Here is a 22,670-nt window from a genome sequence, read left to right as displayed (position 1 = left end):
TTCCAAGTCATTCATGCCCTATAAAGCCTGAAACACTTAACACAGGGGTCACGGCATCGAGTGGAATAAAGGAGAATTAAAATACATAATTAAAAGTCTCTAGGAAGCAAGTTTTCAACCATGGAGTAATTTTAGGAAGGAGTTGTAAATACATGCTAATCATTAGAATAAGTGGGTAAAGATTTGATAAAACCACACAATTAAACACAATATAAACCATAAAATAATGGTTTATCAACCTGCCATCAAGAAGCTTGAATCCGAAGTAGGATATCTTTCTCAGCAAATTTTTAAGCCTACTGACAGCTTTCCAAGTGACATTGTGAAGAATCCAAGAGGAGAAATAAAGAATGTGAGATGGGAAGAATGCAAGGCAATTACTCTTGCAAGAGGGGAGGCTTTGGAGGAAGAAATTAGCAATCCAATAGAGCATACCCAAAGAGTTCCAAAGGAGAGGATGGAAGAGATAAAACAAGGGACTAACTTTATACAAAGGAAGGAGCCGAAAGAGAAAGAAATCCTAAAACCTTATGTTCCACAAGCACCATTCTCTCAGAGACTCAGGGACAGCGAGAAGGAGAAAACATACACTAGATTCCTGGATGTATTTAAGTCTTTTCATGTAAACATTCCCTTCTTTGAAGCCCTCCAACAGATACCTACATACATTAAATGCATGAAGGAGTTGTTAGCCAAGAAGAGTACCTTAAAAGGAGGACAAACAATAGTGATGAATAAGGAATGTAGTGCCCTCATCCAAAAGGACTTTCCTACAAAGAAGAAAGATTCTGAAAGTTTTCACATCCCTTGTGTTATAGGGGATACAATGATTGACAGAGGATTCTGTAATCTAGGAGCTAGCATAAATCTCATGCCTCTATCTCTCATGAAGAAGCTGCAAATTAATGAGCTGAGATCCACAGATGTAATCCTTCAACTGGCTGACAAGAGGAGCTTCAACCTCCTTTGAATATGAACCTGAGAGGACCTTCCTTAGACTAAGGAGGGAAGCAGGAGTGAAGAGGGTTATTGGTGCAGAGAAAGTAGAGGAGGATTTGGATATGAATATGGAGGATGATATGGAGAACCATCATGAGGAAGAGGTGCATAATCATGCCAGAGAGGGTGCAGCTAATCATGCTGGGCAGGAGAGAAGAGTTCTAGGCTCTTACATCAACCCAAACCTAGAAAACTATGGAAGTAGCATCCTAAGACCAACCATCCAGGCCAACAACTTTGAGTTAAGGCCTCAACTCATCACCCTTGTTAAAAATAATTGCTCATTTGGAGGAAGTACCCAAGAAGATCCCAATCAACACCTAACCACATTCCTGAGAATATGTGACACTGTGAAGTCCAATGGTGTCCATCCTGACACCTATAGATTGCTTTTGTTTCCCTTCTCTTTTAGAGACAAAGTATCTAAGTGGGTAGAATCCTTTCCAAAGGAGAGTTTGACCACTTGGGAAGATGTGGTGAATAAGTTCTTGGCAAGATTTTATCCTCCTCAAAGAGTCAAAAGATTGAGGGCTGAGGTACAAACATTCAGGCAACAAGATGGTGAAACTCTCTATGAAGCATGGGAGAGATACAAGGAGCTGACAAGAAGATGCCCTCCAGACATGTTCAATGAATGGGTATAGCTGTACATTTTCTAAGAAGGATTGTCACAAGAATCAAAGAAGGCCTTAGACCACTCTTCAAGAGGTTCTCTCAACAAGAAGAAGATAATTGATGAGGCTATAGACATCATAGAAACTGTGGCCAACAATGAATATTTCTATGCTTCTGATAGAAACTCAAATAGAGGAGTGATAGAGTTGAACCACATGGATGCATTGCTGGCTCAAAATAAGCTGATTACCAAACAATTGGCTGATCTTACTAAGCAGATGGAGAGGAATCAAGCTGCAGCAGTCACTATTCAACCACAAGCTCAAGAAGAGTTCAATGCAGAGGAAGGAGGTGATTGGGAGCAAGTCAATTATGTTGAAAACTCATCAAGACCACCCTATGATCTACATCCCAAAAATTACAATCCTGGTTAGAAGAACCACCCAAACTTTAGGAAGGGAAACCAACAAAACCAGAACCAAGATCATAGAACACAAAACTCCAACCAATATAACAATTCCACCTACCAACACCCCAATTAGAGATCATATTAACCCCCACACAACAACTCTTTCCAGCCTTCATACCAAGCACTAAATGGCCAATCTCAACCCCCAAATTCTAACTTACCTTTACCATCTGAGGATAGAATCTCCCGGATTGAAGCCCTCTTTGAAAATCTCTGCAAGGAAGTTCAAGACAACAAGGCATTCAAAGATGAAGTAAGGTCTAATATGAAGAACCAAGGAGATACCCTCAAGAAGCTTGACTCTCAAGTAGGGTACCTTTCTCAACAAATCCCGAAATCCACCGACAGTTTTCCAAGTGACACTGAGAAGAATTCAAGAGGAAAAACTAAGAATGTGAGATGGGAAGAATACAAAGTGATCACTCTAAGAGATGAAGAAAATTTGGAGGAAGTTAGCAAGCCATCAGAGCACACTCAGGGAATTCCAAAGGAGAAACAGGAAGAGAAAGAACAAGAAATTGACTCTACACATAGAGAAGAGCCAATGGAGAAGGAGATCTTGAAACCATATGTACCAAAAGCACCATTCCCTCAGAGACTCAGGGGTGGTGAGAAAGAGAAGTCATACTCAAGGTTCCTAGATATGTTTGCATATCTACATATCAACATTCCCTTCATTGAAGGCCTCCAACAGATGCCTTCATATATCAAGTGCATGAAGTAGCTGCTGACCAAGAAAAACCCATTGAAGGGTGGACAAACAGTAGTGATAAATAAGGAATGCAGTGCTCTCATTCAGAAGGATTTACCCATAAAGAAGAAGGATCCAGGGAGTTTTTACATCCCTTGTACCATTGGAGACACAATAATTGATAGAGGATTCTGTGATTTGAGAGCAAGCATCAATTTAATGCCTCTGTCTCTCATGAAGAAGTTACAAATCAATGAGTTAAAATCCACAGATGTAATCATCTAATTGGCTGACAAGACTCAGAAACAAGCAATAGGAGTGGTTGAAAATGTACTGGTAAAGGTTGGGAAGTACTTCCTCCCTATAGATTTTGTTGTTCTTGAGATGGAAGAGAGCTATCTTCATCCAATCATTCTGGGGAGACCATTCTTAGCCACAGCCAGAGCATTCATAGATGTTGAGCAAGGGGAGTTGGTATTAAGGATACATGATGAACAACTCACCTTTCATGTCTTCAAGCCCTCACAAGAATCTGAACAAGAGAACAAGGAGTTGAAGGATGATCACAATGAAGTGTTTCTAGAGGAAACAAGCAGAGAATCTCAAGCAGAGCACTTGAAGATCTCCTTGGTAGAAAAAAAAGAAGTTCAAATGATACAACAACCAAGGAAGCCCAAGGAGGAGCTAGAACCACAAAATTCAAAGAAGACAATCAACAAAGATCCTCCTGACACAAGAATCATCAAAGCACCACTTGAAGAAGAGAAAAGAATTGGGAAGAAGATACCAAGGAGATGGAAGAACAAAAAGATCCCTATAGAGGACTTTTCCCAAGGGGATAAAATGATCTCAAGCCACTACCCACTAATCCCATCTCATCTTCCTACAATTACATCTCAGCTGCCTCAAGTGTACACAATTAATAGAATCCTCTCCTTGGAGCATGTAGAGATTCTAAAAGAAGCAACTAGAGATAGATTCACTGTGAGAGGAGAAGACTTGAGACATTACCAACCACCCTGACAAAGGCCAACCGTCAAGCTAATGACGTTAAAGAAGCACTTCATGGGAGGCAACCCATGCTTTATATCCTTTTTAGTTTATGTTTTTGATAGTAGTTAATAAAGTAATACTCATGAATTTCAATTCAAATTTGACAAACATTCAAATGAAATTTTGTGTGTTGCATATAGTGAACAACAAGATTGGTGTGCAAGCCACACTAAGAAGATGTATGAGAATCATATCATGCATATCTTAGGAGCCTTGATCAATTTTTCTTGCACCACATGATCACAAACTAAGTTTGGTATCACTAATGTTGCATACATAACTCTTAAGAAGTCCGTTTGATTTGAAATCATAAGTAGCAATTAGCTTGTTTTAGATGATTTTTGAATAAAAGTTTAAAAAGTAGTTAATTCCAATTTTTATTTTACCGCCACATATAGACTTAGCTTTTGCATTTATTTTATTGTTTACATAGGGAAATGAAGGAAGGAATGGGTGGCTTTGATAAGACAAGCCAAGAAGGGTAGTTCGGCCACCACATGAAGGAACTAGACACATGCCTTTGAAGAGAGCTCAAAAGGATCCTGGAAAAGACTGTGGCGGCCTCAAGAAAGGACTGGTCAAAGAAGCTGGATGATACTCTTTGGGCATACAGGACAGCCTTCAAAACACCCATTGGAATGTCTCCATTCTAATTCGTGTATGGAAAGGCTTGTCATCTACCAGTGGAGCTAGAACACAAAGCATTCTGGGCTCTCAAACTACTGAACTTTGACAACAATGCTGCTGGTGAAAGAAGGATCCTGCAACAATAAGAACTGGAAGAATTCAGGTCCCAAGCCTATGAAAATGCCAAGATATATAAGGAGAGAGCAAAGAAGAAGCATGACATCAAGCTGGCACCTAGGAGCTTCAAAGAAGGATAGAGAGTGCTCATTTACAACTCCAAGCTAAAGCTCTTTCCTGGGAATCTAAAGTCAAGATGGTCAGGACCATTTCTTGTCACCAAGGTCTCACTTTATGGACACATAGAAGTAATGGAAGGAAGCTCGCAGTGAACCTTCACTGTGAATGGGCAAAGGCTCAAACATTATCTGGGCAATACGGGAGAAGGCCCCAAGGTGAAGTACAAGCTCAACTAATGACATACCCATCAAGCTAATGACGTTAAAAGAGCCCTTGTTGGGAGGCAACCCAACCAGAGGCAAATCTTTTTTTTTTTGTAATTCTTTTCTTTGATTATTAAAGGGTCAATGAATCTTCTGTGCATTGCAAGGGATTAAGTTTGGTGTTTCACACCAAAAGTGATGAGTTCCTGAGGCAATAATTCAAGGAAGAATGTGTGAAACTAAGTTTGGTGTTCCACCATGAAGCTCACATGAACACACTGCAATCCTTCAATTATCATAAGATATCACTAATTCTAAGCAATCACAGGAATGATTTGATCCTCCAGCCTAGTTCAATATATGTTTTCAAAAAGATTAAGGGCACATGATGACATTTTGCTTGCAACTCATTGCACAAGGAAGTAAGTAGAGAGCTAAGTTTGGTGTTCACACACCACAATAAGTTCAGAAGCTTATAGGCACACATGAATGCTAATAACTCAAGTTCTTGAGAAACAAGCAACTTTCACTACTTTTGCAGGAAGAACAGTCAAGCCCTTAGAGGGAATATGTATCACCTGAGATGGAGAAAGAAAGTTGCAAGGGCTGAAAAGGATGATGACACAGAAGAAACAATAACACACCAAGAGGTTGTATTGCTCTTGATAAAAAGATGTCAATTGCAAGTGCACTTATGCTAATGCTAACCCATGTCCCTTCAATCTTTAAATTTTTAGTCAAATGCAATTAGTTTCTTTAGTTTATCTTTTGCTTGCTAGCTAGTTGCTTAGGCCACTGCACCAATGCTATGATTGTATGCTTGTTTCTTGAATTCAATAAAAGAAAATGTTATGAAAAACAAGAGTGGAGTCCAAGGATTGTAGAATAAAGTCCTAGTTCCTATGGTGGTGTTTGTTGTTGGTTCATCAATAAGGTACAAAGCTAAATATGTCTCCTGAACTATGAGCTTGAAATGCATTCTATGAGACTTAGCTAAATAATAAAATTCCAAAAAGAGAAAAAGAGTTGCAAAAGAAAGAAATGAGCAAGAAATAAAGCTAGGCACCAATAGTTTGAACCATGAGGCATGTGTCTGTGGTGTTTTTGTACAAGGATCTATTTGGATGAGTAAGTTCTTAGGAGTGCTTCATCACTTGATAACTTGGGTTAACTAACCCGGGATTATCAACTGAAAGTCCACCATCAAGAGCAACCTTGTTACAAAATATTTAGTAACCCAAAGAGGTGCTGGACACCAAGGTCCTAGGAAAAGAATAACAAACCATGTGCCTGTGGTGTGTATGTGATGAGGAGAGACTTGAGTGAGTAAGTCCTTGGGGGTGCTTCAACACCTAGCACCTTGAACCAACTGGTTCAGGAGTGTTGGCTGAAAACTTATCATAAGAAGTTGCCTCAACACAGAGCACTTAGCCTAAGAAAGCAATAAGCTCTAAAAGAGAAAAAGAAAACAAAAGCAAGGCTAAAACAAAGGTCAATGAATAAGGGTCTCATAGATGACAATAGAGTGATTGTTCAAGAACATGTTAGAGCCTAGAAACCAGCAAGAACATGAACCTAAGTTGCTATGCATGAAACCCTATAAACCAAGGATTTGAATTCTTTGAATAAGGACTTGTATTTTCATTCATTCTTCTTATGTTCTACCACTTGCTTGAAAACAAGCAAGATCTAAGTTTGGTGTTGTGATGCCAGGGCATCTTGGCTTGTTTTACTAGCCTTTTCTTTATGTAATTTAGGTAGTTTCATGCATTTTCTTAGGCAATAAGCAAGCATATGGATGAATATGCACTTACATCTTGATTCACGCAAATATTGAGAATTTTACATGATTTCATGGGAATAATGCATGAATTGAATGATAAATTAGATGATGCATAATCTTATGATCTAAGGCAAGGCTTTGATGCACTTTGTTTGTTTGTTTGAACTAGAAAGAAGATCGGGATCTGGGCGATCCAAAATTGTAAACACTCTGTATTTCACTTTCTCTGTAATTCAGTTTATCTTTAATGCACTTTTCATTTTCAATTTCCATTCCCAGAGCTATGAACAACTAAACCCCTCTTCATTGGGATAGGGAGCTCTGTTGTAATTCAATGGATCAATAATAGTTTTTATTCTTCTTCCTCTTTCTTTTCTCTTGATTTGCTAGAAAGCTTTCGATCTTCATCCAATTGGGTAATTGTCTCGAAAGAGAAATTTCTCATACTTGGATTTTCTTTGAACCTTGGAAGAGGAATGAGGAAATCATTCTAGAAATGCTTTCTCACATTGGATTAGGTTGGGGGTGGGATGGATATAGTGACATGTAATCCTACCAATACTTTGATCTATGAAGGTGCGTGGTATAATAGTGACCAAGCTTCATCTCTTCCCATGAGCAATTAGATCAAGGAATTGGGCAATTGTTCAAGCTTAGAGAGATTGAATTGCCAAGGAATTGGGATCCAATCACCTAAGATTGCCAAGAGATCAATGAATGCATTGATTGAGGAAGAGATGAGAATAAACTTGATCCGGAGGATTGCAATATCTCCTAAGCGCAATGAGCTTTCCCATTTCTGATCTTACCCATTCTCTTTTAATTTCTGCTATTTACTTTGATACTCATCACCCCAATTCCCATTTAATTTCCTGCAATTTACTTTCTGCAATTTAATTTTTGCCATTTACATTCCGCAATTGACATTCCTGTTATTTACTTTTCCCGCCAATTTAATTTCTGCAATTCCCAATCCAACTTTGACTTAGCTCAACTTGAACGCTCCCTTAATTAAAGTTGCTCAACCAATCAATCCCTGTGGGATTTGACCTCTCTCTATTATGAGTTTTTACTTGACGATAATTCGGTATACTTGCCGAAGAGAAATTTGTTGAGAGACAAGTTTTTGTGCATTAAGCCTTACATCTCTTTACCCTCGGATTATGTGCATGCACAGAGAACCGTGCAACGTTTAAGTGTGGGGAGGATCCGCAATTTTTAGGGCATAAATTTCTTTTTCTCAACACTTTGCACTATTTTCTAGCTTTAAATAGTTATGTTTTTGTGGATTTTTTTTAGTATTTTGTTGCATTATACTTTGCTTGGTTTGCTTGTATATATCTTAGCTTGTTTACTTTTGTGTGCTCATTGAGAATATTTGGAAAAATGGGTAAACACTCATGCATCTATTACTTAAAACATATGCATCTCTCTTATATGATAAAAGAAAAATTTTGGTGTACATACTTTGTTTAAAAAAAAGGAAGGGAAAAGAAAAAGAAAAGAAAAGATATGATAATAAGAATGTAAATAAGGGATGCATATGTGGTTGAATTGGAAAGAAAATGCATGAGTGAATGTGAGAAAAGGGATAAATGGGTAATTAGGTTGTTTTGTTATGTATATAGGATGATATAGGATTGGGTGGGATACTTGAACTAATCAAAGATCCAATCTATTAGCCCACTTAACCATATTAATCCTACCTTTACCCTAACCCCATTACAACCCTCAAAAGTCCTCATGATATTTGCACTCATGCATCAAATATTAGTTGATTGTTAGACGCCTTGCAAATCTTTGAAAAGCATGATTAAAGGAGGATTGAGTGATTAAGCCCTAAACATTGAGCGACTAGAGTGTATACACATCTGGTGAGGGGTTCAATTGCTCAATTCTATGATTCCATCCCTTATCTTGTATCTTCTTGCAAGTTGCTTGTTAGTTTTTCAAAATTTCAAATCAAATATTTGGACATTGGTCACATTTCATTGATCTCTTGTCTTGGCCCTAAGTTTCTACTTTGGATTGATTGGAGTTCTGTTGTTTGTTTTTGGAAAACTCAATAGGAACCATGGTATAGATATAGATAGATAGCATTTAGTATAGTTGCATGCATATAAGTAGTTGCATTGAATAAATTGTTTACCCTTTCATTCATCTCTTTTGGTTGTGATTAGCATGAGGACATGCTATTGTTTAAGTGTGGGGGAATTGATGAATCCATATTTGACGATATATTTTGGATTAATTTGAGTGGAATTCATCATATAAACCCACATTTATTCATCTAAATAGCATGCTTTTGAGATTCCTTCCTAAATTGTGCTTAAAAGTAAGAATATCCTCTTTTGTGCTTAATTTAGTCAATTTTTATTCACTTTAATCCCATTTGGTGCCTTGATGTATTTGTTAAGTGATTTCAGGTTCTTAAAGCAAGTATGGGTTGAAGAAGAAAGAAAAAAGAGCATGCAAAAAGGGAAGAAACCATGAAGAAATGGATTTTGGACATTCCAACATCCGTGCGTGCGCACAAGCGATGCGTGCACGCGCACAAGCACGAGCTCAGCGACACGTACGCATGACCGATGCATACGCATGAGGAATGAGGGGGGAATTCTGGGCCTCCAAAACCCAGTGCAACTCATTTCTAGAGCTATTTCAGGCCAAAGTGAAGAGGAACGAGGGGGGGGGGGAGAGCAATTAAGGTTAGCTTAGCATCATGTAGTTCATTTTATAGTGAGAGAAGCTTCCCCTTCTCTCTAGAATTAGGGTTTATTAGTTTAATTTCTTGTAATTTCTCTTTTTAATTCTTGTTTTCATTTACTTTTCCTTGTCATTTATTGTTATTGCATCTTTGTTCTTTCCTTCTATTTGTTATTTCATTTCTTTTGTTCTTTTATGTTTATGACACTTTGTTATTTTAATGTACATTTAAGGCAATTTATGTTTTATGTTTCTTTATTATTTAATTGAGTTATTATTATGATTTCCTTGCTTTTGGTAGTTGTAGAATTTATTATTTCTTGTTATTTTACCATGTTTTCCTTTTATGCCATCCAAGTGTTTGATAAAATACTTGGTTGGATTTTTACCTAATTTTTCACACTCTTGGTTGAGAAATTGGGTGATTGGGTGAACTTGAGTGGTGGATGTCCATCCCACATTGTGTGAGGATTGTTAATTGATTTAGTTTCCACTAACTCTAAGCCTTCCATTAATAGAGTTGGCTAGGCCTTTTGAATTGTGATCAATTATGCCTTTTTGACTAATCCTCGATGTTAGGATTGACTAATTGGGGTTAATTCTACACAATTACCATGTTTGTGGTCCATAACTTGGATAGGAATCCTTAATTCCCCAATTCTTACTAAGAGCTCTTTTTACCATTTAATTTCTGTTTTCATTGCTTTTACTTGCTTTTCATTTAATTACTTGCTTGCATCTTTATTTTCTTGCTATTTACACTTCTTATCTCATGCCATTAAACCCCCAAATCCTTATAGCCAATAATTGAGCATCTCATTGTAACTCCTAAAAAGGACGACCCGGGAGTCTAAATACTCTCGGTTATAGTATTTTGATTGTGACATTCTTTGAATTTAAAATTTGATTTGAGAATTAGTTGTTAGTTTGGACTATACTTGCAACGAAGGAATTCTATTAAAAAATTCTAAACCACTTGTCCTAGATGTAAATTGCATCGAGGGCCCCCATGTAATAATTGGCATAGAATTCACAGAACCAATACGCATTCACTTCCACCAGTTCCCTATCCAAAAACACCTATCTCCGTTACTCAATCCTCTCATTAGTGAACTTTCTTAGCTCAGCAGGGGATTTGGAGTTTTCTCTCAACTTGTAGGCTACGTTTCTGAAAGTCAGGGAACTTCAAATTCAAGTAGAAGTTGGAGAACTTGGATGGATCAGTAGGAGGTATTCTCTGATTAGTTTAGCCTCTCCTACTGATCTGTCTCTTAGATTGTGGCTCATTCACTGTTTCAACGATTTGTTGGATTCTTCCTCTCTTACTCAACCCTGTTGTAGTGACCTTTCCCTTTTTCTATTTATCAATCCTCCTGAAAACGAGCAGAGAAAAGTGGTATGAGGAATAGAATCACAAGGCCAGAAATAGAGATTATATAAGCAAGCATCATTCAGTGATATAGAAGAAGCATTCTCATATAAATGCCTAAATAAGGAATAATGAATCAAATTACATGGTAGCTACAATATATAATTCAAAACACAAATTAAACACATAGGCAAAAGCATATTCAGAAGCAATTGATGTAAGAAATAATAAGAATCATGTTCAACAAGGTGATTATAACAAGTTCAACATCATATTACTTTCAAGGACCAATATCACAATATTGATACAAAAGAGTGAGGTTCAAGCCTAATGTAATCCAAAATCACTTAAGGGCAAATAGAATGACTTAAATGAGTTACATAGGTAAAAAAATTTTCAATCTTGTAAAATTAGGCAAAAAGAACCTTATATATACCGAATGCAAACATTTTGGTCAATTTAGAACCAATTCAAACTCCATCAATGCAAATAGGTGAAACAAGATGAGAATAAGCAATGATGTCAAACAATTGACCAAAATATTCAATAAAAGGCATTTTGATGTATGTTGCAAATAATTGCGATGCAAAGTATAAGCAATCCAAATTAGCATTAATAAGGACTTTGCAATACCAATTCAATGGTTTAATAGGGGAAATAGAATTTCAGTTGCAATTCATATCAATTTAGCCAAGCAATCTAACATATTGCAATTCCAAATATCAGCACATAATGAAAGTATAACATGAGCAATTCTCAAGCATAATCCAATTAATTCAGCAAGCATATTGTAGTAAAATCAGATATAACATCGAGGATTAACAAGATCAAACAATCTTATCAATCCTGGTAACCAATTAAGCAAAACAACTGTTCTCCATTATGAACAGTAATTCCAATAGCCATGAGAATCAACGAAGCAGCAATTCACATAATCAATCAATTAACCAAACTTTTTCAGCAACCTATCCACTAATTCAGGTCAATCCAAACACTTTTCAGCAACAACCTATAACCTATGAAACTAAATTAAATCCAAATAGTAATCATAGCAACTAAGCTAACAGCTTAGAATAAACTAATCAACAAACTAATCCGACTAAACAAATAACCCAGATTAACTAATTAACCAAAATTAAACTAAACATGAACTAAATTAAACAGAAATCAAAAGAAACATTGAACAAGAACATATGAGTAAATAAGCAGAAATAAAGCAAAAAGGATGGGGTTAGTGCAGCAGCGGCGTGGACAGCCACTGGTAGTAGTACTGGCAGTAGTAAGCTCTCCGCCGAAATTGAGAAAGAGACAACGACGAGGGTGGCTCGAACAGGGGAACTTTATTTTGCGCTATAAATGGAAGAACAAAACAAGGAGGGTGGTGGTGCTAAGGTGGGTTAGAGAAGAAGAAGAATGGGACGTCGCGGTGGCACTGGGATGGCCAGTGGCGAAGCAAAAATAGAGGAAAGAGGAGAAGAAGATCACGGTGGTGAGAAGAAGAAGAAGAAAAGAAGAGAAGAACTGAAGTGGTTGTGGTGGTCCGGCGACAATGGTTGTTTTGCCGGTTGGTAATGGTTGCTGGGTGGTGGAATGTGGTGGAGTGAATGGTGGTTGGGGCTAAAGAAGTAGAACAAAGGAGAAGATAAAGGGGGCATGATTTTCAAATTTGTGCATACACATCTACTATGCATAAGCACGATTGGTGTGAATTCACGAAGTGGTGTGTACGCATGAGTGGACTAGTGGTTGGTATTGATGCGTACGCATAGTACTCGCACAATGCTCACACAATTCATTTTTACTTCTGGGTTGGCACTGTGCATGCGCACATTACTCGCATGATTGTCACACAAAATCATTTTAATTCTGGAAAGGAGGTCGTGCATACGAATGAGGTTTTTTTCCTTTAAGCAACCTAAACCTACAAAGAGTTCTCTAAAAACAAAAAAATGATGAGAGCCAAATATTTTAACATTATAAAAACAAAATCCAACCCAAAATAAGCAGGATAACTAAAAACTCAACAAAAACAACAAAATTAGAAAATCAAATTAAGAAAAACAAAGAAAATTCCAAATTAACAAGATTTTTAACTCCTAAAACTATTTCAACTATTTGAACATTCAATTAACAACCAAAATCTACCAAATCAAGCTAATAACTTAGAGAAGTAAGTATAAGAATAGTAAAAATAAGTGAGGTTTGGAAGGTTTTACCATGGTGGGGTGTCTCTCATCTATAACTTTTATCTGTTGTCCTTAAGTTGGACATTTTGGTGAACTCTTGTCTTGGAGGCTTGTGCTTGAATTCATCTTTGAGCCTCCACCAATGCTTGGACTTCAAATGATCTCCAAAATTCCCAATTAAGTGCACCAAGTTTTTGAAATCATCTAAACAAATAAAGAGCTCCCAAAATTGATCCTCATTTTGTATACCGGGATCCCATACCTTGTTTTTGCACCTGTCTTCTAGTTGATTACCATGGTTCCATCCGAGTGACAAGACGTCAGAATTCTCTTTTAATTTTCAAACCATCCTCCTAGATCTATTGAATTGAGCATTGCACCAACCTTGGAATCCAAACCTTGAAGTATCAACCCTAGTGAGCCTTGATTTACAATGCCAACTACTACCCATCTCTCTCTTTCTCTTCAACCCACAAAGAGCTCTAAGTTGCCATTTCTAGAAAACCATATTCAAGTGGACCGACCAATAAAGTTGGAGGATAAGACTTTTACCCACTTAGATGGTGTGTTTGATGGTTGCTTAGGGATGGATATCTCCAACGGCTTTGCTAAAGTAGTGACCACTTCCTTTGACTCTTCCATGATAGTTTCCACCTCTTGACAAGCTTTCTCAACATCCACTTCTTGTTCACTAACTTCTTCCGGTTCTTCCTCATCACTCATATCTTGTCTCGAAGGTTGTGCATGGTCCTCCTCAACATCAATTTCACATCCAATGGAATAAGACTCAATAAGATCACCAATCTGACTAGTTGGTGTGGAAGTGTCACCTTTTGCTCAACTTCATCTAACCCTTCAACCACTTCTTCAAATTCATCAATATCGACTCTCTTCACTTGTTACAACTCATGATTCAACTTCTCTTCTTTCCCTTGAGGTTCCAAGCTCTCTTCCACACTACGCTCTTCGATTGATTCTCTATATTTGTCAACGGGAGTAACTTGATTGCATGAACACATTAAAACTAAGTGGTCTATGGATTCGACTATGGTCGCCACGTAGTTTTCTTGCCTTTTGTGGAATTCTTCTTGCTCTTGGAGGTAGTTCTTCTCCTTTTCTTCCTCTTGAATCTCCAAGCTCTCATCCATTACACATTCTTCAATTGAAGAGAATTCTTCGTATTAATCCGTAAAAGTGCTTGGATTGTTGCAAGAGCGTAATGAGGCTAAGCGGGTTAAGGATTCGACTAAGGTAGCTGTGATATTTCTTTGCCTCTTTTGGTAATCTTCTTGTCCTTGGAAAAACACTTGGAGTGCTTCTTCTGTTGAGACTTGTGGAGAAAAAGAGGGTTTATCATTTGGGAGGGGGTTTGCATATATGGAAGGTGGTTTATGATGGTGAGAATGTTGAGGTGGTGTGTATAGAGATAATGATTCAAGAGCTCCATGAGAGTATGTATGGCGGTGGTTCTAAGTATGGTTTATATGGCTCATATGGCTGGTGGTATGGTGGTTGATGAACGGATATTTTATACGCTTTTTGATATCATTTTCATATAGTTTTTAGTAGTTTTTGTTTAGCTTTTATTAAATTTTTATAGGTTTTAGTGTTAAAATCACATTTTTTAATTCTACTATGAGTTTTTGTGGCAAAATCACATTTCAGGTAATTTCTGGCTGAAATTGAGGAGCTGGAGCAGAAGTCTGATTCAGAGACAAAGAAAGCACTGTAGATGTTGTCCAAATTTGACCTACCTGCATTCAGAAGAGCTTTTCTAGAGCTCCAGAAAATCAAATGGAGCACTCTCAATGGCTATGGAAAGCTGACGTCCAGAGCTTTCCAGTAATATATAACAGTCAATAAGTTGCTTCGGATTAGAAGGCCCAAACTTGGCGTCCAACGCCAGCTTCCTGCCCCCATCCAAGCATCCAGCGTCCAAAGAGCAAAGCCAAGCGTCCAAAGGCCCAGAGAGGACCCTCTAGCTGGCATTCCACGCCCAAGAGACCTCAATGCACGTGGATCTTATCAAAGTTCAGCCCAAACACTCACCAGGTGGGCCTCGGAAGTAGATTTTGGCACTAAATAGATTGTTTTTATCCTTACCAGTCATCTGTTTGGTATTTAAGGGGTTAACTTTATGTTATTCGGAGTCTTTGGACCTTTTTTCACACTCTTCGATTTAGGAGAGCATCATTCATGTTTTTTCATTTTTTTTACTTTAGTATGAGTTACTTAACCTCCTACGTTGAGGGGAGGAGCCCTACTGAGTCCTATGAATTAATAAAAGTATTAATGTTTCTTTTTTGATTCATGTTTAATCTATCTCTAAGATGTATATCCCGATCTTTATCGTGATGAATAGGACGATCTGACAAATTGGCTCTGTTCATCACATTAAGACGAACGTGCCTGACAAACACCCGCGTCTACTTGGGTTTGTGTGATTACCTAGAAGAAAAGCACGAGCCAACAACTATGGCTATACATCTCTCAGACGGTTAATCCTTGATTTCATTGGGGACTTCTCGAGACAACAGTTCAATCGATCTCTGGGGATATTGGGGTCTCTGTGGTATAGGATAGATCCAAAGAAATAACGTTCTCTGATCCGGAAGATTCAGCCTTCTCTGTGGCATTTTGGGTAGGATCGCCAAGAGAATGGACTGCTATGCACTTCACCCTTCGTCAGATTGAGTAACCACGGCCAAAGGCCACGGTCGTGTTCAATCTGTAGCAGAGGAGATCAATGATCACGGGCAATGGCTTTGATCACTTACAGCCTGCCATAGAAGAAGATCATTCACAAGCAAAGAAGACAGTAGTACCAGAGTTACTTCAGAAAGACAAAGCAACTCCAACTCTCAACTCTATTCCTATCCCTGAAACACTTATTTTACAAATACAAATTATGAATAGTTTCCTCTATCCAACAACCTTCTGAGTCCGCCTGACTAAGACCTGCAAGACAACCATAGCTTGCTTCAAGCCACAATGCTCGTGGGATCGACCCTGACTTGCTCAGGTATTACTTGGATGACCCAGTGCACTTGCTGGTACTACTGCTGTTGTACGAAATAGTGTGGGATTTGCATACACGCGCACGAAGTTCTTGGTGCCATTGTTGGGGATTGTTGAGTTTGGACAAATTGATAGATTGTCTTGCTACCTAGATCACGTAATTTTTATTTTTGTTAAGTCCATGATTTTGATTTTCTTCTTCTTCTCAATTTTCAAAAAATTCTAAATAGTTTTTCAAAAATAGTTTTTTTTCTTTGTTTAATTTTTGTTCTTGATTTGAGTCTTTGTTTGTGTTTGTGTTGAGTATTTTACTTTATTTTTTCTTTCTATTTTTCGGGAACTTTGAAATGGTTTTTCAAAAATATTTTTATTTTTTGTGGTCAATTGGTTAGAGCATTGGCTTATATTGTTGGTAATTTAGTGTTCTTTGAGTCTTCCTTTCAAAAAGCTTTCAAAAATAATTTTTCTTTGTTTAAATATTGTTTCAATTTTTAAGTTTAGTGTTTTCTTGTTTATTTTCTTGTGTTTTTTGAAAATTTACTTTTGGTTTTCTAAAAATTTTAAGTTTGGTGTTCTTTTTTATGTTCTTGTGTTCTTGAGTCTTTAAATTTTTTTCTTAGTGTTCTTGTGAGTCTTCAAATTCTTGAGTCTTGTGTGTGTTTTGATCTCAAAATTTTTAAATTTGGTGTCCCCTTGTGTTTCCCTCCAAATTTTCGAAAATAAAGGGGTGCTAGATCTAAAAATTTTAAGTCTTGTGTCTTTTTTATGTTTTTCTCTTTCATCATAAATTTAAAAAATAAAAAAATTATCTTTTCTAACTTAATTTTTAACTAATTTTTTGAAAATTACTTAAAAAAAATTCAGATTTTGATTTTAAATTTTTATCTTATCATATCTTAGTTATCAAGTTTTCAAAAGTCAAAATTTTTCAAAAATAAAAATCATATCTTTTTCAATAATCTTATCTTTTTCAAAATCTTATCATATCTTTTTCAAAATTCAAAAATCTTATCTTATCTTTTTCAAATTTCAAATTTTAAAAATCATATCTTTTTCAAAATCAAATTTCAAAATCTTATCTTTTTAGTTTCTTATCTTATCTTTTCTAACTTCCAATTTTAAAATTCAATCTTTTTCAAATATTTTTAAATTTCTATCTTATCTTTTTCTAATTTCAAATTGTGATTTCAAATCTTTTCTTATGTTAGCTTCTATTTTATTTTAAATTAAAAATCTTTTCTTAATTAATATCTTATCTTCTCTCTCTTCTTTTTCAAAACCTCCTAACTAACTTTTCCCTATAAAATTTTCAAAAATACTTCTCCTATTTCTCTCTCTTATTTTTCAAAACTTTCTAATTAATTCTTCCCTCCTTAATTTTCGAAAACTTCTTCTATTTCTCTTTCTTCTTTTTCAAAACCACCTAACTAACTCTTTCCTCCTTAATTTTCAAAAAAATATCTCCTTCTTCTCTCTCTTCTTTTTCAAAACTACCTAACTAACTCTCATCTCTCTTAATTTTCGAAAACTTCTTCTTCTCTTCCCACCTCTATCTTCTCATCTCTGTTCATTCAACTCTACTTCTTTCAACTCTTGGTCTACCTAAACTTCTTTATCTTTTTTCTTTTCTTCTTTACATCTCACTTGAAGCTTCTTGCCAATTTGCACAAAAATCTTTCTTGTGATTTCCTTTCTTTATTTACTCTTATCTACTATATCCAAGGTATTTATTTCTTTTATTTTTTTTTGTTTCTTTTTCTTCTTCTTCTTTCTCCTATTCTGACTTTAAGGAGGAGCTTCTTGTCTATTGGAAGTCTCTTTCTTTTCTTTCTTTTTTTGGCTTCTTGTTTATGACCAGGAACAGGGATAAAGAACCCCTCTTGACTCCTGATCCTGAACCTGAAAAGACTCTAAGGAGGCATTTACAACAAGGTAAAGCACAACACTCTGGAAGAGACCTTTTAGAAAGTTTTGAATAAGAGCTAGAGGACATGTCCAAAACACAAGAGGAGCTTAGAAAGGTCCTTGGTGACTTTATCATGCCTACCTCTGACTTTTATGGCAAAAGCATTGCTGTAACTGCCATTGGAGCTAACAATTTTGAGCTTAAGCCTCAGTTAGTCTCTCTTCTGTAGCAAAACTGCAAATTCCATGGACTTTCACTGGAAGATCCACATCAGTTCTTGGTGGAATTCTTACAGATCTGTAATACTGTAAAGACTAATGGAGTTAATCCTGAAGTCTACAAGCTGATGCTCTTTTCCTTTGCTTTAAGAGACAGAGCTAAGTTCTGGTTAGATGCCCAACCTAGAGAGAGTCTTGACTCTTGGGAAAAGCTAGTTAATGCTTTTCTTACTAAATTCTTTCTCTCTAAAAAGATGAGCAAGATTAGAGTGAAAGTTCAGACCATCAGACAAAGAGAAGGTGAATCCCTCTATCAAGCTTGGGAAAGATACATGCAACTAATCAGGAGATGTCCTCCTGATATGCTCTCAGAGTGGTCTATCATAGGCGTGTTCTATGATGGTTTGTCTGAGAAGTCAAAAATTTCATTGGACAGCTCTGCAGTTGGATCTGTCCACTTGAAGAAAATGCCTGCAGAAGCAAGAGAGCTCATTGAGATGGTTACAAACAACCAATTCATGTACACCTCTGAGAGGAATCCTGTAAACTATGGTACCTCTCAGAAGAAAGGAGTTCATGAAGTTGAGACTCTGAATGCCATCTTCTTTCAGAATAAGATCTTGACCCAACAGGTCAACATGATCTCTTAACATCTCACTGGGATGCAAACTGCAGCTGGCAGTGCTCAGGAAGCTTCTTTTGCAGAAGAAGCTTATGATCTTGATCAACCCACCATGGAGGAGGTGAATTATATGGGAGAACCCTATGGAAAGACTTACAATCTTTCATGTAGGAATCATCCTAACCTCTCAGGGAAAGATCAACAGAAACCTCAGCAATGTTTCAATCAAGGTGGCAGGAACCAGAATAGGTTCACCAAAAGAACACTATTCCCATCTTCTCAAGGGAATATGGAGACCTCTAAGCAGAGCCTTTCTGACTTAGCCACTCTAGTCTCTAGCCTCACAAAGACCACCCACAGTTTCATTAATGAAAAAGGTCCTTGTTCATACCCCGGGTCGAGCTATCCGACCCGGGATGATCGGCGACAAAGCGACCGACCTCTTCAGGTCAGACTATCCGATCTCTTCTCAAAAAGAGCTCGCCAAATCGACAGGAAGGCCCAAGAAGGACCAACCAGAGGAACACGACCCAAATCCAAAGGCCATCCAAGTCTATAGAGATAAGGGGGGTTCCCTTAAAGATAAGCTGACCTCAACTCAAAGATAAAGATAAGATAAGATAACTAACTTATCTTATCTAGAAAGGTCACTCTACAACCACTATAAATACACTGGAGCACCCAGGTATAACTCATACTCTGATTCTAGATAAAACCTGCTTAATACCCGTGCTAACTTAAGCATCGGAGTCTCTTGCAGGTACCCCCCACCCTCCGGTGACCAAGGATCACCAGTGCAGCCAGTCCAACAAGTTAGGCGCGGCGGCTCCGGCCACCATCAACAAGTCAGACACAACAGCTCTGACCAGCACAAAAGATCTCAACCGAGATCGACCTCCAGTTTCAGGTAACCCTCGGAACATTGGCGCCGAGGGAAGAGCTTGACTTACTACCTGAAATCCAATAAAAGAGCTCGGATTAGGGAAGAAGCTCTAAAGCGTCGAATGGCTTCCAGATATAATCAAAGGGTAGTGCCGAGAAGTTTCACGGAGAATGACCTCATCCTAATCCGAAATGATATCGGAACAACTCGACCAGGAGAAGGAAAGCTAGCAGCAAACTGGAAAGGACCCTACCGAGTCGTAGAAGTACTTGGGAAGGGCTACTACAGACTGTCCGAACTCGATAGACGAGAGCTTCCCAGATCATGGCACGCCTGCAACCTAAGAAGGTACTACAGTTAGAAAAGGTAAAAGATCTCCTTATTGGATGCACTCTTTTTCCTGAAAAGGTTTTTTAACGAGGCACCAAGTTGAGACTCAGACACTATCCGACTTAAAGGGATGAAAAATTCCCACATGTATATATTTGCACTTTCCTTTGAATAAAATATATTTTCTAGATATTCTACAAGATCTCAAGACGCATTAATCTGAAGCATTCATCGTTCGATTATAAAGCAACAGATCGGCGGAAAGTGAAAAACAATTTCACTGCACAATTACGATAAAGATAAACCGTTCGATAAAGGTGAAAACGCGATTCACCCAAAAGACGATCTAGAAATGACAACCACTTTCTACAAATCGGCAAAGATGAACACAGAATAATGTAAAAAGTTATCAAAAGTGATCCAAAAAAGAACCTGACGAGGTCTTACAGATTGCTAAAATAATAACTTAAAGATTGGCCGACGTTAAGAAGTCAGACCAAGTCAACCCAAGTTATAAGTAAACCCTGGAAAGAGGTTTGGCCAACCCTATTAAAGAGGATTACTTTAACTTAGAAGGGCCTGACATGACAAAGTCAGCCCAAAATGAAAAAGTTATGAAAGTAGTCCCTGAAAGAGACCTGACAAAGGTCCAAAAAAGAGGACTACAAAAATAACTTAGAAAGAGGACGACGCAAAGAAGTCGACCTCCTACAAACAAGTTATAAAAGTAATCCCTGAAAGAGACCTGACTAAGGTCCAAAAAAGAGGATTACAAAATAACTTAGAAGAGATCGACCTAACGAAGTCAATCTCCTACAAAAGAAAGTTATAAAAGTAATCCCTGAAAGAGACCTGACAAAGGTCCAAAAAAGAGGATTACTAGGAATAACTTAAAAATGAAAGCTATAGCTTGGACCGACAGGAGAAGTCGGACTAACGAAAACTACAGCTTGGACCGACAAGAGAAGTCGGACCAACGAAAGCTACAGCTTGGACCGACAGGAGAAGTCGGACCAACAAAAACTACAGCTTGGACCGACAAGAGAAGTCGGACCAATGAAAACTACAGCTTGGACCGACAAGAGAAGTCGGACCAACAAAACTACTACTTAGACCGACAAGAGAAATCGGACCAAAGAAAGCTAAAGAAGGACCAGCAAGAAAGTCGGACCAAAAAGAAACAAGCGCTAAAAGGGACATAGCTTTATCCAATAAGCCACCCGACAAGGCTAACAAAATTGTTCAAGACTAACTAAAAAGGTTTCGCCAGGAACACTAAGAGTTGTCAAACGAAAGTCGTCCTACCTCAACCAAAAAAGAGACACCACAGACAAGACGAGAGAAGGCCGAAAAGACCTCTCAAATAAATTATGCAAAAGATCGACATGATAGCATCGGTCAACTACAAATAAACTTGGAAAAGGACAACATAAGAGAAGCCGGTCATGGATTGACACTTAAAAATAGCTCAAAGAGGCTGAGCAACAAGGCCTCAACATTCTCAAAGCGCATAAAAAAGTGCAAACAAGGATGACATAAAATACCAAGCTTCAGGGTCAGACCCAAAAAAGCTTAGAAGCTACTCGATTGCGTTTGTTTTAATGGGTTGCTAAAAGCAACCAAAAAGAGTGTCATCAAAGGATACTAACCACAAAATAAAAAGTTAAAAGCCCACAAGCCGGGCCAACTACACAGATATCCAAAAACTACAGATCAGAAGACTTTTTAATAGCATCAGGAGAAGGAGGGCGAGCCTGGAGAGGAACAGCATCCACAGTACCATCGTCCCGGTTTAAGATCTGGCAGTCAGGATCAGAAACAGGAGGGCCGACCTCAGCAGGAGGAATAGTAGGAGCCGACACCTTGGCAGAAGGAATAGGGAGAGGTTCAACATCATCATCATCCTCATCATCAGGGACAACCTTACCATCCCTGACGACATTCTCCAGGCTGAAGAGAGTGAGGTCAGCCTCGGGAGCAATAATCCGAACCTGCTCCTTCAGGTTCTCGTAAGCAGCAGTCACACTGCCAACGAGATGACCTTGGAGCTCAGAGTAATCAGCTCGGGCATTCTCCAACTCCTCCCTCAGGCGCACCACCTCCCGATAAGATGTCACATAACTGTCCTTATGTCTCATAGCCGTATCCTCGGCCAGCCTCACCGAAGCCGCCAGAGAGAGGGAACTCGCCTTTTCATTCTCCAGATCCTTCTCCAACTTGGCTACCTTTACCTCAAGCTCCTCCTTCAGGCCCTTCATCCGGTCGAACTCCTGTTTAGCCTCCTCCATAAATTCCTTAGTGGCATGGAGAGGAAGATTCTGAGCAGTTCGGTACAAGGCAGCCCCCATGTATGCCATTTTAACACTGTTTCGGGTCATAAAATCCAGATGGCGAAGGATTGACACATCATCCATGGGGAGGGTACCGTAGGGACCAATCTGCTGATCTACAAATTCGATTGCATTAAAATCAGGGGCATCAAGGTTGAAGACATCAGTTGTTTTTTGTTTCTTATTGGGAGGAGCACCAGAAGTAGCAGCTGAAGACTGTGGAGGCTCGGCCAGATGAACCTGAGGAGTCGGGATCACTTTCCTTGGCCCAGAAGAACTCGGCACGGACAGCTTCACTTGCACTTGGGAAGATCCCTCCCCGGCTGCCTTGGCCAAGATGTTTTGAGCAGCAGCAGCCTTCTTTGCCTTCTTATAGGCCTTCATGGAATCATTATTTTTCGACATCTCTTAAAGAACAGAATCAA

At 38.2% G+C, this 22,670-nt stretch overlaps 1 protein-coding gene across 1 annotated transcript; it reads left to right on the top strand.

Annotated features, from left to right (window-relative positions):
• Positions 1–226: 226 nt before the first annotated feature.
• On the top strand, positions 227–970 carry LOC148553277 (uncharacterized). The gene has a single exon (XM_088494806.1). It carries the CDS (start codon positions 227–229, stop codon positions 968–970), a length of 744 nt encoding a protein of 247 aa, XP_088350932.1.
• Positions 971–22,670: the final 21,700 nt, after the last annotated feature.

This window comes from Arachis ipaensis, chromosome B7 (genome assembly GCF_059453495.1).
Source record: "Arachis ipaensis isolate K30076 ecotype BB chromosome B7, ASM5945349v1, whole genome shotgun sequence".
NCBI lineage: Eukaryota > Viridiplantae > Streptophyta > Magnoliopsida > Fabales > Fabaceae > Arachis > Arachis ipaensis.
The sequence above is the reverse complement of the archived record's forward strand: the minus strand, read 5'-3'. Positions and strand labels throughout refer to the sequence as shown.

Coding starts and splice junctions, on each gene's coding strand:
- LOC148553277 (XM_088494806.1), top strand. CDS start 227: ATGGTTTATCAACCTGCCATCAAGAAGCTTGAATCCGAAGTAGGATAT.